Raw genomic sequence first — 17,492 nt, 5'->3', positions numbered from 1 at the left:
ATAAAACACCCAGGTTCAATCACTATTACAAAAAAAAAGTCACCTCGTTAAAACAAAAAACACTCCTGTAACCCAGAAAATTTCCAGGGATCTAGGGGCTGAGTAGCAGATGAAATCAAGTATCAAGTCAAAGGCTAAATATTAGATTAAATATTAGAACTAGAATTATTAGAACTAGACTTCTTATCATTCAGGAAATTACAAGGGCTTTGGGAGCACTGTCTCAGAAAGCAGGGTAGAAATCAAATATGTATTTCTTTTTATCATAGTCTCAATAATGCTGGACACTATTCCCCAATATTCAGAGAGGGGGAGGGGCATGATTTCTGAGTGAAAGGATTTTTAGAAACCCTATTTATTGTTATATTTTATGGAAATAAAATTCACATAACATAAAAGTCATTATTTTACTCATTTTATAATGTTAATTTAGTGGATTTAGTACACTCAGTTTTGTGCACTCACTACCTTTATCTAACTGCAAAACACTTTCCTTTTTTTATATATTTTTTAGTTGTAGATGGACATAATGCCTTTATTTATTTTTATGTGGTGCTGGGGATCAAACCCAGTGCCTCACGTGTGCTAGGCAAGTGCTCTACCACTGAGCCACAACCCCAGCCCCTGCAAAACACTTTCATCAAAGAAAAACTTGTACATTAAAATCACTCTTCATTTCTCTATTCCACCAGCCACTGGCAATCGCTAATCTGCTTTCTGTTCTACAGATTTGCCTATCTTAGATATTTCATATAAATGCCATCATGTAATATGTGACTTACTTCATTTAGTATTATGTTTTTAAAGTTTATCCACATTTTATCCTGTATAATTAATACTTCACTTCTTTTATTTATTTATTTTTGCAGTACTAGAGATTGAATTCATGGCCTTGCATATGGTAGGCAATCATTGAACTATATCCCCAGCCCTTTTTTTCATTATTATTTCAAGATAGGCTTTAAGTTGCCCAGGCTGGCCTTGGATTTGTAATTCTCCTGCTTCAACATCCTGAGTAGCTAGGGTTACAGGTGTGTGCCACCAGTCCCAGCAATACTTTGCTTCTTTTAATAGCTGACTACATCTCCATTGCATGGTTAGAGCAACTTTTGTTTATCCACTCATCAGTTGATGTACATCTGAGTTATTTCTACCCTTTGGTTATTGTGAATAGTGCTTCTATGAACCTCGGTGTCTAAATTTTTGTTTGAACATCTGTTTTGGGTTATTTGGGGTATATACCTAGAAGTGAAATTCTCAAGTTGTGATAACTATATGTTCAACTTTTTTAAAAAGAAACCGTCAGTGTAGTGGGTGTGAAGTAGTATCTCTGTGTTTCATTGCATTTCCCTGGTGACTGATGATGGTATCTTTTCATGTGTTTGTTGGCTGTTAGTATATTTCTTTGGAAAAATGTCCAATTTCTTTGCTCGTTCTTCAGATGGGTTTTTTATCTTTTTGTAGTTGAATTTTTTAAAATATTTTTTTAGAAGTTGATGGACCTTTATTGGATTCATTTATTTATATGTGGTGCTGAGAATTGAACCCAGGGCCTCACACATGCTAGGCAAGTGCTCTTACCACTGAGCCACAACTCCAGCCCCTGTAGTTGAATTTTAGGACATATTTTTATTAGGAGCTAGATACTAAACCCTTATCAAATATATGGCTTGTAATTTTCCCCCCATTCTGTGCATTGTCTTTTCTCTTTATTGATGCTTTTTTCCCTTTTTGAGACAAGGTTTCACCATAACATAATCCTCCTGCTTTAACCTCCCAAGTAGCTGGGATTACAAATATATGCCATCACTCCCAGCAGCAGTGTTCTTTTTCTCTTTTTCTTTTTGATGCACAAAAGTTTTATGTTTTGATACCTCCAGTTTATCTAATTTTTTTTTTCATTAACTGTACTTTTTAAAACTATTGTCCAGGATCTCTGAGTGTCCAGAGTTTTTATTGGGGCTTTATTATATAGGCATGAATGATTGTATCATTGATCATGTGATTGAACTCAATCTCCAGTCTCCCTCTACTCCCCTGAGGTGGGGAGGTCAGGCTGATATCATGTGTCTCAGAGCCTCTAACCAAATGGCTGGTCTTTCTGGTATGACCAGCCCCTATCCTGAGTCACCTCCCTAGCATAAACTCTGGCGTGACCTGAGGGGCTCACCACAAGTAACAAAGACACTGCTATCACTTGGGAAGCTCTGAGGATTTAGGAGCTTCCTTCCAGGAACAAAAGACAAAAGCCAGACAAATTCTTTATTATAAAACACATTGATTTTTCATGTGTTGAACAACCCTAGTACTCCTGAGATAAATCCTACTTGGTCATAATGCATTATCCTTTTAACATACTGCTGTGTTTATTTTTATTAAGTCATTTATTTACACAGTAAATAATATAATGCAAAAGTCTTTTTTTGTCTATCCCTTTCCCCAAAAGTAGTAAGCTTCTTGTATATTTTCCATGTGTATATTTTACATATATACATACAAAACGTTGGTTGGGCAGAGTTGGGTGCCTTCTGTATCACCAGTCTCATCTCTTGTCTCCTGCCATTTCAGTTGAAAGGCCTGTCTCAGCAGAAGTGCCCTGAAGAAGTCAAGCAGATGCTGCACATCCTCAATCTGGAGGACAAGCGCAACTCACGGTCCAAGTTCCTGAGTGGGGGCATGAAATGCAAGCTGTCCATCGGCATCGCCCTCATAGTAGGCTCCAAGGTACGGGACACTAGGGCACAGCTTCCACCAACACAGTGGACAGACACAGGGCAGCAGGCCCAGAGGCCTCAGGCTGTGGAACTTGAACCAGCTCTGCAAATCCCTGGACTCCAGCTGTGGGGTCCCACCACACAGGTCTCCCATTGTCATCAGGTTGTGCCTGTGCCCCCAGGTGCTGATGCTGGACGAACCCACCTCAGGCATGGACGCCATCTCCAGGAGGGCCATCTGGGACCTTCTTCAGAAGCAGAAGAGTGACCGCACCATCCTCCTGACCACCCACTTCATGGACGAGGCTGACCTACTGGGGGACCGCATTGCCATCATGGCCAAGGGGGAGCTGCAGTGCTGTGGGTCATCACTGTTCCTCAAGCAGAAATATGGTGAGCAGTGGGTGGGGGTATCCCAGTCTCAATCCCAGGATAGAGGTCAGCACCACTGTCTGCTGTGCCAAGAGGCACTGCCCACTGTTAGCCTTTGGGAGGGGCCCTGAGACCAGCAGAGAGAGGCCTCCTCTAGATTTCGGTTCTGTTGCCCCCATGGAGTGCTTCTGAAGATGAGGAGGGAATAATGTTAAAAAATTTTCTGAGGGGCTGGGGATATGGCTTAAGTGGTAGCGCGCTTGCCTGGCGTGTGCGGGCGCTGGGTTCGATCCTCAGCACCACATAAAAATAAAATAAAGATGTTGTATCTAACGAAAACTAAAAAATAAATATTAAAAAAAAATTCTCTCTCTCTCTCTCTCTCTCTAAAAAAAATTACTAAGACTTGGAGACAGAGGACCTACATTTATGTTTCAGTTTGCTATTTGATTGCCTCTTTATCCATCTGGCCAAGTTACTTTATTCTTTCTTAGCCTTGGTTTTCTAATCTATAAAAAGGAGATTAAAATATCATGTTCCTCAAAGAGGAAAAGTGTGTGAGAAAGCACTACACAAGAGTGAGCTGTTAGCCAGGCACAGTGGCTAACAGCTGTAATCCCAGCTGCTTGGGAGGCTAAGGCAGGAGGATCGTGAGTTCAAAGCCTGCCTCAGCAAAAGCAAGGCACTAAACAACTCAGTAAGACTGTCTCTAGATAAAATACAAAATAGGGCTTTGAATGTGGCTCAGTGGCTGAGTTTCCCTGAGTTCAATCCCTGGTACAAAAAAAAAAAAAAAAATAGCTGTTAACTTCCACAACTGATTGTAATCCTTACCAGTGGCCCACTTCAGACATCCTTCTATTGACCCCATGCTCACTTGGCTCCTTACATGTCTCTGGTTGCTCATTTGCATCATTCCTAGCTCTAATCATCTCCATCTCTTTTCTTTCTCTACTTACCAATTTTAATGTCTCATTCAATCTCTTGGCATTAAACACCTTCTGTCTCTTAAGATATATGTCTCTAGCTTCAACCTCTCCTGAATTTCAGGTCTATATATCTAATTGCCAAGCCTGCAACTCCACTTATACATTGTCCTAGTCCATTTTCTGTTGCTATAACAGAATACCTGAGACTGGATAATTTATAAGGAAAGAGGGTTATGGTTCTGGAAGCTGGGAAGTCCAAGATTGGGCAGGAACATCTGGTGAGGGTCTTATGCTGATTTAGCTCATGGCAGAAAGCAGAATGGCAAGTGGGTGCTGTGGAATAGAAGCAAGAGAAAGAGGAGGAAGCTGAACCTGATGTATAACAATCTACTGTCTCCGTAACTAATCCACTCCCTTGAGAGTGAGAACTCATTCCCAGAAGAAAGATACTAATTCAACTGAGGGCTCTACCCTCATGACCCACAAACCTCTTGCTAGGCCCCATTTCCTAATACACTGTGTATTGGGATACCAAGCTTCCACATGAGTTTTGGTAGGGATAGACCATATTCATACCATAGCAAGTATTGATGGACCTCTCAGACTGTGCAAAGTCTAGCAAACCTGAGATCCTGCTTTCTCCCACCAAACCTGTTCCTCTTGCAGCCTTCATCTTCTCAGAAAAGGCAACTCCACTCTTCAAGGTGCTTGGTGAAAACCTGACCTCTGGTTTTCTCACAGCCCATCTATGATGCATCTGCAAATCCTCTTGGTCTTACCTTCAGAATATATCTGGGTTCTGTCCACTTCTCCCTACCTCTGAGCATGTTTTAGCACCCTGATCCAGGTCACCATCTTCTCCCACTTCTATTATTGGGATTGCTTCCTAACCCATCTTCCAGCCACTGCTGTTGCACTTCCTCACTCTGTTCTGAACCCACTTGTCAAAAAGTGAGCACTTGCCAGTGGCAGTTGTGCACACCTTTAATCTCAGCGGCTTGGGAGGCTGGGGCAGGAGAATTGTGAGTTCAAAGTGAGCCTCCTCAACTCAGTGAGGCCCTAAGCAACTCAGCAACACCCTGTCTCTAAAATATAAAAAGGGTATGGGGATGTGGCTCAGTGGTTAAGTGCTTCTGGGTTCAATCCCTGGTACCAAAAAAAAAAAAAATGTGAACACTTGACAGAGCATACTCAGAACCTCCAGTGATTTCATGTCCCACTCAGAATAAAAGCCAAAGTTTTGAGCCAGGCACAGTGTTACAAACCTGTAATTCTAGCTACTTGGGAGGCTGGGCAGAAAGATCACAAATCCAAGGACAGCTTGGGCAACACAGGGAAGACCCTGTCTTAAAATAAAAAATAAAAAAGGATGCGGTGTACCTTAGTGGTAGGGCAGTCTTGGGCTCAATCCCTAGTACCACCAAAGGAAAAAGAAAAAGCCAAAGTCCTGAAAGTAGTGAATAGGATCTTCCTGGCTTAGTTCTGTCACCTCTGTCCTTGTTTCCTAATACTCTCCTTTGCTCTTCTCCTCCACCCACACTCCTTGCTAACTTGGTTCTCCAGACTGAGTGACTGTCCTCCTCAGGCCACCACCTTGTCATCCTTATACCAATGTCACTGTCTCAATGTGGCTTTCCTTCATTATCCTGTTTAAAATCACATCCTGATACCCCCTGTCCCCTCTCCTCTTTATTTTTTCCTTAGCACTTGTCACTAGTACTCTATAAATTTTACTTATTTAACTTGTTTATTATCTGCCTCCTATTCCTTTAGTGAAAGCCCCATGAGATTAAGGATTTTTTACTGTTATATCCTTAGTACCTAGAAGATTACCTGGTGTTTGGTCTCAAGAAATGTTTGTTAAATGAATACATGTCCAGCATGACAGTAAAAAGTGTCACTGATTTCTGAAAGAATGTTTCAAATGCTGTGAAGTATGTATCCTCAAAACCAGGATGTAATTTTGATGCAGGTGTCTTTGGTAATCATCTTAACATTCAAGGCCTCTGCCTTCCAAGTGTTTATTTCCCCCAGTTAGTTATCACTTAAAGGGAGTGTTGCCCTTAATGCAGTTGTCCTTCATATTGCCTGGCATTGCAATATATCACCTCCCTCTTCTGGAGCAGAAGGGAAAATTCCAGAATAGCATTACAGAACTTCTGAAGCCAACCAGTTCCTCATTGTTTAAACTTAACCCCACAAGGCTCTCTAGCATCGCTTTCCCCCTGGAGCTGTCCCATTCTGAGCCACAGAAAATTAAGTGTGGCCCAAGAAGAGAAGTATAAAGAGTAAAATGGTTTCATGGTCTTTTACGTGGTGTTTCAGGTGCAGGATACTATATGACTTTACTGAGAAATCCTTACTGTGACACAGAGAAGATTTCTCATCTTATTTATCATCACATACCAAATGCAGTTATGGAGTCCAGCGTTGGAGAAGAATTAATATTTATATTTCCTAAAGAGCATTCACAGGTATGCACTAAGAAGCTACCCATAGCCACAGAAATCTATGTCCTTCCCACATTCCTACATGCAAAACACACACATCCTTCCTAAGATTTCTCCCCCTCTCAAAAACTACATTCTGATACTGAATCCACTCAAGACTCAGGATGTCATTGTCTGCATCGTGTCTAGGTACAGGGTACAGATGAGACTCCTTAAGTGTGGTACTTGGATTCAACTCCTTGGGTATGATTCTTTTTTTTTTTTTTGTACTAGAAACTGAACCCAGGATCACTTAACCATGGAGCCACATTCCCAGCCATTAATTTTTTTTTAATATTGGGTCTTGCTAAGTTGCATAGTACCTGGCTAAGTTACTATGGCTGGCTTGGAATTTGCAATCCTCCTGCCTCAGCCTCCCAAACTGCTGGGATTACAGGTGTGCTTCCACTGAGCCCAGGGCATATGATTCTTAATTTGAAGACCTTGAACTAACACAGAAGTTAACTGATCCATATACACCCAGTGCATTAACATGCAATGATGAGACAGAGGTAGGATAACCATAAGAGATACTACCACTAAGAAACAGGAAAGGGGCTGTGGCTGTGGCTTAGTGGCAGCACACTTGCCTGGCATGTGTGAAGCACTGGGTTCAGTTCTCAGCCAGCACCACATATAAATAAATAAATTTAGGTCTATCAATAACTAAAAAAATATATACAGGAAAAATAAGAGGTACATAACAATTATGAGTCTGTAGCAATTTGTAATTCTAGGTGGACATGTATCACCAGTTTCTGTTTGTTTGGAACACAGTTCTGTTTCCTAGAAAGGATTTTGTTTTTAAAATTTTTTTTTTCAAAGATAGACACAGGGGGCTGGGGATGTGGCTCAAGCGGTAGCGCGCTCGCCTGGCATGCATGCAGCCTGGGTTCGATCCTCAGCACCACGTACAAACAATGATGTTGTGTCTGCTAATAACTAAAAAATAAATATTAAAAAATTCTCTCTCTCTCTCTCTCTCTCTCTCTCTCTCTGTGTCTCTCTCTCTTTAAAAAAAAAAAAGATAGACACAGTATCTTTATTTATTTTATTTATTTTTATGTGGTGTTAAAGGTAGAACCCAGTGTGATCAAGCACATGTGCGAGGCAAGTGCTCTATTGCTGTTGACTCTACCTCCTGAATAATACTTTCTTTCCTTAAAAAAAAAAAAAAAAAAAAGGCTGGGTTGTGGCTCATCAGTAGAGTGCTTTCCTAGCACATGTGAGGCACTGGGTTCAATCCTCAGCACCACATAAAAATACATAAATAACATAAAAGTGTTGTGTCCATCTACAACTAAAAAAAATATTTTACAAAAGGACTGATGTAGGCAGCCAAAGGGGCAATTAACCACTGAGTCACATCCCTTCCCTTTTTTATATTTTATTTAGAGACAGGGTCTCGCTAAATTGCTTAGGACCTTGGTAAGTTGCTGAGGCTAACTATGAACTCAAAACCCTCCTGCCTTAGCCTCCTGAACTGCTGGGATTACAGGCGTGTGCCACCATGCCCAGTTTTATATATATTTAAATTCTTTTAATCCAGTTTTTTATTTTAATTTTTTTTTAAATTTTTGGTACTGGGGATTGAACTCAGGGCCTTGTGCATGCGAGGCAAGCATTCTACCAACTGAGCTATATCCTCAGCTCCATTAATCCAATTTTTAAGGGTGCATTGTAGTTGTACATAACAATGAGATTTGTTGTTACATATTCATTTAGGCATACAATACAACAATATAATTTGGCCAATATCATCCCCTAGTATTTCCCTTTCCTCCTCCCTCCCTCTGGTTCCTTCCCTTTATTCCACTTATCTCCCTTTGATTTTTCATCAGATGCCCTCGCCTTTCTTTTCCAATTTCCTCTCTAGGTTTTATGTATGAGAGAAACATATGACCCTTAACCTTCCGAGTCTGACTTATTTCACTTAAAATGATGGTTACTAGTTCCATCCATTTTCCTGAAGATAACATAATTTCATATTTATTTATTTTTTAATATTTTTTTTGGTTAGACACAATACCTTTATTTTATTTATTTATTTTTATGTGGTACTGAGGATCGAACCCAGGCCTCACGCATGCTAGGCGAGTGCTCTACCGCTGAGCCACAACCCCAGCCCAATTTTATATTTCTTTGTGGCCAAATAAAACTCTATTGTGTATATATACCACATTTTTTTTTATCCATGGACTGTGCCACTATGAACACAGTATGCATGTATAGTGTGCAGATATTAATTCTTTAGGATAAATACTGAGGAATATTGTGGCCTAGTTTTTATGGTGATTCCATTTCTAGTCTTTTGTTTTGTTTGACACCAGGGATTGAACTCAAGGGCACATAACCACTGAGCCACATCCCCGACCCTTTTCAAAAGAAAATTTTAAGGGCTGGGGTTGTGGCTCAGTGGTAGAGCACTTGCCTAGCATGCCTGAAGCACTGGGTTCTATCCCTGACACTACATAAAAATAAACAAATAAAAAATATTAAAAAAGAAAAAGAAAATTTTAAAATCTTGAGACAGGGTCTTACTAGGTTGCTTATAGCCTTGGTAAGTACCTGAGGCTGGCTTTGAACCTGTGGTCCTCCTGCCTCAGTCTCTCCAGCCACTGGGATTATGGGTATGTGTCACCATATCAGGCTCCATTCCTATACTTTTGAGGAAACTCCATACTGATTTTCATAGTGGTTGTACTAATTTACAATCCTATCAAAAGTGTAGAAGTGTTCCTTTTTCTCTACAACCTCTCTAGCATTAATTATTGTTTGTAATTTTGATGACTGCCGTTCTGATTGGTGTGAGATGAAATCTCAGTGTAGTTTTTTTAAAAAAATATATGCATACAGTTTTACATATAATGCAGGATCTGCCTAGCATTGTAAGGCACTGGGTTCAATTCTCAGCACTGCAAATAAATAGATAGATAGATAGATAGATAGATAGATAGATAGATAGATAGATAAAATAAAGGTCAGTTTAGTTTTGATTTGCATTTCCCTGATTGCTAATGATGTTAAATATTTTTTCATATATTTATTGGTATTTTTTAAGACCATTGTGAATGCAATTGTTTCCCTGATTTCTTTCTCAGAAGATGTATTATTCATGTATAGGAAATGTAATTATTTTTTGTGTTGATTTTATAGCCTGCTACTTTGCTGAATTTATTAGCCACAACAGTCTTCTGGTAGAGCTTTTTGGATCTTCTATATATAGGATCATATCATCTGCAAACTGTAATAATTCGACTTCTTCTCTTCCTGTTTTGAGTCCTTTTATTTCCTTCTCTTGCCTAATTGCTCTGTCTAGAATTTCTAGTACTATATTGAATAGGAGTGGTGGGAGTGGACATTTGTGTCTTATTCAAGATTTTAAAGGAAATGCTATCAGTTTTTCCCCATTTACTATGAAGTTGCCTTTGGATTTTCATATAGCCTTTATGATGTTGAGGTAAATTCCCTCATCCCTAGTTTCTACAGTGTTTTTATTAAGAATGGGTGCTGAATTTTGTGAAAGGCCTTCTCTGCATCTGTTGAGATGACTGTGATTTCTGTCCTTGAATCTGTTTCTCCAGTGAATTACATTTATTGATTTGTGTATGTTAAATCATCCTTGCATCCCTAGGATAAAACCAACTTGGTCATAATGTACAATCTACTTAATATGTTGTTAAATATGATTTGCTAATATTTTATTAAGGCTCTTTTAATCCAATTTCAACAGAGATATTGGTCTGTAGTTTTCTTTCTTGAAGTGTCCTCATCTGGTTTTGGTATGAGGGTGATGCTGGCTTCATAGAATAAATTTCTATTTCATGGAATAATTTGAGGAGCATTGGCATTAGTTCTTTAAAGATCTGGTAGAATTCAGCTGAGAATCCATCTGGTCCTGGGCTTTCTTTGTTGGAAGGTTTTTTTTATTACTGCTTCTATCTCGTTGCTGGTTATTGATCCTCTTTATTCAATTTTGGCAGGTCATATGTGTTTAGACATGGATCTATTTCTTTTAGGTTATCCAATTTATTGGAGTTTAAGTTTATTCAAAATAATCTTTAATGATCTTCCGTATTTCTGTGATATCTGAGGTGATTTCTTCTTTCTGATTACTAATTTTGTTAATTTGGCTCTTTTTTCTTTTGTTTAGTTTGACTAAGGGCTTATAAATCATGTTTATCTTTTCAAATAACCAATTCTGCATTTCACTGATCCTTTGTATTTTTTTCTTAATTTCATTGATTTTGGGCTTTGATCTTAATTATTTCCTTCTACCAGTTTTGAAATTGGTGTGCTCTTGTTTTTCAAGGGCATTGAGATGCATCATTAGGTTGTTTATCTGGGTTCTTTATCATCTTCTTATGTAGGCACTCATAGATATAAACTTTTCTCTAAGGCCCATCTTCATAGTGTCTCAGAAGTTCTGGTATGTCGTATCACTATTCTTGTTTGAGTCTAAGAATTTTTAAATTTCTCTCCTGATTTCTTTTAGCACCAATTTATTATTCAGAAGTGTATTGTTGTTCAATCTCCGTGTGTTTATATGGTTCCTGTAGGGTTTTTGCTGTTGATTTTAAATTAATTCCATTATGATCAGATAAGATACAATTAATTATATCAAATTTTTTTGTATTTGCTAAGAGTTGCTTTGTGGTCTAAAATATGGTCTATTTTGAAGAAAGTTGCATGGACGTCTAAGAAACCATATTTGTATATTGTTGGATTAAATAGTTTATAGATGCCTGTTAAATCCATTTGATTTATAATTTTTTTTAGGTGTAAAGAGTCTTTACTGAGTTTAGGTTTGGATAACCTATCTATCTGTGAGAGGTGTATTGAAATTACCCAGCATTATTGTACTGGGGTCTATCTGAGTCTTTAATTTGAGTAGTATATGTTTTATGTAATTAGGTACACCAACATTTGGGGCATAAATATTTACTATCATTATGTATTATTGTTGGACTGTTCCCTTTAACTGTATGAAGTGACTTTCCTTTTTTCTTCTGATTAACTTTGGCTTGAAGTTTGCTTTGTCAGATATGAGAATAGCTACAATAAATTGCTGTGATCTAGATCTGACATTAAAGTAAACAGAAGGTTTTGACTATGACATCTACATTATAATAACTGCAACAATATGAATGGTGGGGGTAGGAGTTATATAAGCCAAATAGTTCTAAAAGATGGTAAAAATACAATTGATTAAGAGAAAAAAATGTGATAAGAAGGTAGAAGAAAGTTTAGAAAGTTCAAAATATGGGGTTGGGGATATAGCTCAGTTCAATCTCCAGCATCACAAAAAAAAAAAAAAGTTCAAAATATGAGAGAATGCAGAAGAGATATAACAAGTGATGGCTTTAAAGTAGGAGAAAAATATAGAAAGCAAAGTAAAGGGAGAAAGAGAGAACAAGATAATTTGTTTATAGGAAAAGAAAGAAGAAAAATAGAAACACACACCCATACCAAAAAAAAAAAAAAACCACAAAAAAACCCTAACCCTCAAAATACAAGATGAGGAAAGTTAGCTACCATAAAAAAATGCACTCACCAAAAAAAAAAAAAAAAGGTGGGGGGAATGAAATGAAAAATGTCTCCACTGAGGGGGTCAAAACTGTTGACAAGGATGGATGATCACTACCTATGCCTGATTGTCCTTTCCTCTTCTTCCTGGGCTATGTTGGGGGGGACACTTGTGCAAGGGCTGAGGGTTGTTAAATCCTTCCTTTTTGTGTGTGTTGTTCGTTGCACTGCCATCTGGAGTGGCCTAAAACTGAAGCTGGTTGAAATAGCTCTCAGCTTCCCTTCTCACCAGTATAAAGTAGGATGGAATGGAAAGTACTGTCTATTGGAGTTTTGTCCAGACAGCCAGATCAATGCACTCCCAGGATAGGAATATTGCAAAGTTATAAGATGGGGAAGCTCCAACAGCTGAGGCTTAGGTCTAATCAGGACTTAAGAACTTTATTGGATGGTGTCTGTTCCAGAGAAATCAAATCAACACACCTGTAGGGTCAAGCAGATGCCAGTCTCTGCTGAGCCTGGATCTTAGGAGCCTCCCAAGAATTCTAAAGAGAGGGACAGGGGAGCCAACCCTCCATAGGTCTCACATACTCTGCTTCCAGGCTTAGTCCCTGGTGTATTCCCATTGCCTGTTCATTTTCCCAACTCTCTTCAGCTGATCATATGAGCCACCAAAATCAAAGGGTAAGCAAGTTGCATTCCCCTCCATATTTCTAACTTGAATTCCCCCAGGTTCAATCTTCTCTGTGCCTGTTTCACTCACTTTCTACTAGGTACACCCTAGGTGGTTCAGTAGGCACTTGCTAGGATAGTATGACAATGTTTGCTATAATCTCACAGGCTTGCAGCAAGCTACAGCAAGACCTCCTTAAGATGGCTCTGACCTAGCACATGTGAAGCACTGGGTTCAATCCTCAACACCACATAAAAAAATGAATAAATAAAAATAAAGTTATTGGCTGGGTACAGTGGCACACCAGGTAATCCCAGTGGTTCAGAAGCCAGAGGCAGGAGTATCACGAGTTCAAAGCCAGCCTCAGCAATTTAGCGAGGCACTAAGCATCTCGGTGAGACCCTGTCTCTAAATAAAATACCAAATAGGGCTGGGGACATGATTTAGTAGTTGGGTGCCCCTGAGTTCAATCCCTAATACCAAAAAATAAATAAATAAGTAAAATAAAGTTATTGTGTCCATCTACAACTAAAAAGAATATTAAAAAAAAGAAAGGCCAAAACATTCCTTCTGTCACATGAATAAATTGCACATACGAGAGTGTGTGTATAAATCAAAGGGAAAGGAAAATAAGCACTGATTTTTTTCTGGGGCTGGGAATTGAATTTCCTAGTGCTGGGGATTGAGCCTGTTGGCTCCATGAGGCAAGCTGCTTACCACACAGCTACCTCCTAGCCCTAAACACCACTTCTTTATTCAAAGAATGGTGTGCACAATCAGGGAGGGGAGGAATTGTTAGGCCATCTTCACAGACTAGCTGTGCCACAAGAGAGAGAGACAATACATATTGATGAGAAGATTCATATGCCAGGAAGATGTAACAATCCTGTGCATGAATATGTCTCATAACAGCTTCAAAATACATGAGGTTAACACGGACAAAACCAAATGAAGTCAAAATATTCACAACCAAGTTGGAAATTGTAATATCCTTCCCTTAGTTATTAATAGTAAATGAAAAAATAATCATTAAGGATATAAAATATTTGAATGACACCATCATCACACTTGATTTACATGCTATCAACAGAAACTACATATCACAGCAGCAGAAGTCCCATTCTCTCCAGTGCCTATGGAATATTTACCATAAGGCACCGTGTACTAGACTACGAAATAAGACCAAATAAATTTCAGAATACTGGGGCTTATGCTGATGGAGCAAAGCATGAGAGCAAGTAGTTCCTAGTAGAACTGATCTGCATCTTTCAGAAGTGCCTGTTGTTGGGCAATGTGTTCATCACCCTGAAGAAGTATGATAGTCACACTAAACTCATTTCAAAGGAAGGTGCTATGGAGGGCTTTTGAGCACTCAGACAAGTGTCTTTTAAGAATTAGTGTTGGGGGCTGGGATTGTGGCTCAGTGGTAGAACACTCACCTAGCACACGTAAGGCCCTGGGTTCAATCCTCAGCACCACATAAAAATAAATGAATGGAACAAAGGTATTGTGTCCAACTACAACTAAAAAATAAATAAGTTTTTTTTTAAAAAAAGAGCTAGTGTTGGAAAAAAGAAGATCAGCACTGTGGTGAGGTCCACAGAGGTAAGACTCAGATGGATCATTTGAACCTATCGAAAACTATCCAGATGCGCTACAAGAGGGACAAAGAGAAAGAGCAGGAAGAGCAAGACAGTGCAGTTTAGGGCAGTGGCCTCACTAGCTAACCACTTTCCAGCTCACCACTGGACTGCTCATTTTCCTTAGATCTTACTTTTGACCACAAAACTAGGTTTCTGGTTCTCCCATCATAACTGTTTTCATGTGAGATTAGGGTCATTTGGGGGAAAAGAAGAGTTTCGATGTTTATAGGGTAGTTGTGGTAAGAAGCTATGTATACTGTTGGATTATAGTTTTTATATTATTATTATTATTATTATTATTATTATTATTATTATTATTATTATTATTATTAAGATAAATCCCAGGACACTGCACCACTGAGACACATCCCCAGCCAGGTTATTATTTATTTGTTTTGGTTGTTTGTTCATTTTTTGAGACAGAGTCTCACTAAATTGCTGATGCTGGCCTTGAACTTGTGATCTTCCTGCCTTAGCCTCCTGAATTGCTGGGATTAAAGGCGTATACCATCATATCTGGTGTGGATTATAGTTTTAAAAATCTCTGTAGTCTCCTCTGGGAAGAGCAGTGTATCATTCAACCTATCTATCTATCTATCTATCTATCTATCTCTCTCTATATATATATCACTGAATACAATAAGAGAAAATTAGAAATTAATTAAAAGCCAGGTACAGTGGCACATGCCTGTAATCCCAGTGACTTGGGAGACTGAGGCAGGAGAATTGCAAGTTCAAAGCCAGCCTCAGCAATTTAGCAAGGCCCTAAGCAATTTAGTGAGACCCAGTATCAAAAAAATAAAAAATAAAAAGGGCTAGGAATGTAGCTCAGTGGAGTGCCCCGAGTTCAATCCCCAGTACAAAAAAAAAAAAAAAAAGGAAAAGAAAAAATTGATTACAATAAGATGCTTTTAAAATTTACAAATGAAGTTAAACAGCATACTTTTGTATAACTCATGGGCTGAAGAGACTGAAAAATATTTTTAACTGAATGATAATAAAAGTATAACATTAAAAATTTTCAGATGCTGCTAAAGCAGTGCTTACAGGGAAATTTGTAGCTTTTATAAACTTCCATTAGAAAAGAAGAAATCTGGGCTGGGGATATGGCTCAAGCGGTAGCGCGCTCGCCTGGCATGCGTGCGGCCCGGATTTGATCCTCAGCACCACATACAAACAAAGATGTTGTGTCCACTGATAACTAAAAAATAAATATTAATATTCTCTCTCTCTCTCCCTCTCTCACTCTCTCTTAAAAAAAGAAAAGAAAAGAAGAAATCTGCCTTACAAAAAAAAGAGAAAAAGAGGAAAGGCTTAGCTGAACACAATGTCACACATCTACAATTCCAGTGACTCTGTAGACTGAAGCAAGTTGAAGGCCAGCCTGGGCAATTCAGTGAGACCCTGTCTCAAAATAAAAAATAAAAACGTCTGGGATGTAGCTCTACAGTAAAGCACCCCTGGGTTTAATCCCTAGTACTGCCAAAAAGAAAATAAAAGGGGTGGGGGGAAACAATTGTCTAAGTTTCCAATTGAAGAAGTAGAAAAGAAGAGAAAATTGAACCCAGAAGAGAAGAAGTGATAACTACAAGGAGAGAAAACAGTGAAGAGGGAAAAAAATCTAAAAAGCCAAAAGTTGTTTATTTTAAAAGATTAACAAAATTGACAAATCCCCAGAAAATTGATAAACCATTAAATAAAAATAAAATTGACCAACATCAGGAATGAAAAAACTACTATAATTGCAGAGCCTAGAATTATAAAAGGATAAGAAAACATCATGAGGTCTGGGGTTGTGGCTCAATGGTAGAGCACTTGCCTAGTACATGTGAGATACTGGGTTTGATCCTCAGCACCACATAAAAATAAATAAATAAAATAAAGGTATTGTGTCCATCTACAACTGAAAAAAAAATTAGGAAGAAAACATCATGAATAAATAAATAAAATGGGCTGATTACTTAGTAAATATTTTTATCAAAACTAACACAAAATGAAGTAGAAAATCCGAATACTCATACATCCATTCATAATATTAAATTTGCAATAAGAAATATTCTGAGGGCTAGTAATGTACCTGAATGGTAGAGTGCTTGCTTAGCATGTGTGAAACCCTGAGTTTTAATCCCAGCTCTGCAAATACAAATAAAAATTAAATAAAATAAAAATATTTACAGAAAGAAAATCTGGATGCTATCAAACATTAAAGAAAATAATCCCAATCCTTTGGAAAACAGAAAAGAGAGCACTTCCCAACTTATTTCAAGAACAGCACATCCCTAATATCAAAACCAGGAAGAGTTATGACAACAGAATATTACAGATTTTATATTCTCATGAACATAGATGCCAAACAAAACATGAGTTGTGATGAGCTTATCCAGAGGCTCCAAGATGGCTTCATTCATATATCTAGTGCCTTGAGAGGGATTTCTTGAAGACACTAAAACATCTCATATGTCTTCTCCACCATGATGGATGGCTTCATGGTGGGAAGACATCTCACTTGGCAGATTAGACTGCTCAGAGAAAGACACTAAATTGACACTACTGCATCTTAAACAAGTCACCAAGGGTTGCTTAGATAAGAGCATAGAATTAAGCTCTACTTCTTAATAGAAGGAGTGAATAATTTGCATCAATCTTTTATCTGTTACATTATCCAAAATAAATGAAAGTGTATATCCAGAAATAGAACATTGAGAAGAATGTTTATAGCTGCTTTAATCATAAGAATTCTGACATGGAAACAGTCCAAATGTCAATCAACAGAGAAATAGATAAATTTCTTCTATTGAATACTGTTCCACAATTAACAAAAGCAAAGGATTCATGCATGCAACAGCATGGTTCATTCTCAAAAACATGTTGCAAGGATGAAGCTGGATACAAAAAAGACTGTATGGTTCCTTTTACATTAAGAACAAAAACAAACTAACCTATGATAATAGAAATCTCTTGAAAGCAGGAGAGGGACTCATCAGACATGAGGTCATTTTCTGGAGTAATGGAAATATTCTGTCTTTGTGTGTGAGTGTGTGTGTGTGTGTGTGTGTGTTTTCAGTACTGGGGATTGAATCCAGGGGTACTCTACCACTGAGCTTTACATCCCAGAAATTTTTATTTTGAGACAGCATCTTGTGAAG

General features: G+C 38.3%; 1 protein-coding gene across 1 annotated transcript in view; it reads left to right on the top strand.

Moving 5' to 3' along the window:
• The window catches only part of LOC107146499 (ATP-binding cassette sub-family A member 17-like), a 103,345-nt gene that overhangs the window by 52,250 nt on the left and 33,603 nt on the right, over positions 1-17,492 (top strand). Inside the window, 4 exon segments of the mRNA XM_048790059.1 lie at positions 2,569-2,724; positions 2,897-3,107; positions 6,341-6,489; positions 12,597-12,610. Coding sequence (XP_048646016.1) covers positions 2,569-2,724; positions 2,897-3,107; positions 6,341-6,489; positions 12,597-12,610 — 530 coding nt within the window.

The sequence above is a fragment of the Marmota marmota genome, unplaced genomic scaffold (assembly GCF_001458135.2).
Source record: "Marmota marmota marmota unplaced genomic scaffold, marMar, whole genome shotgun sequence".
NCBI classification, from domain to species: Eukaryota; Metazoa; Chordata; class Mammalia; order Rodentia; family Sciuridae; genus Marmota; species Marmota marmota.
This window is presented reverse-complemented; position numbering and strand designations above follow the sequence as displayed.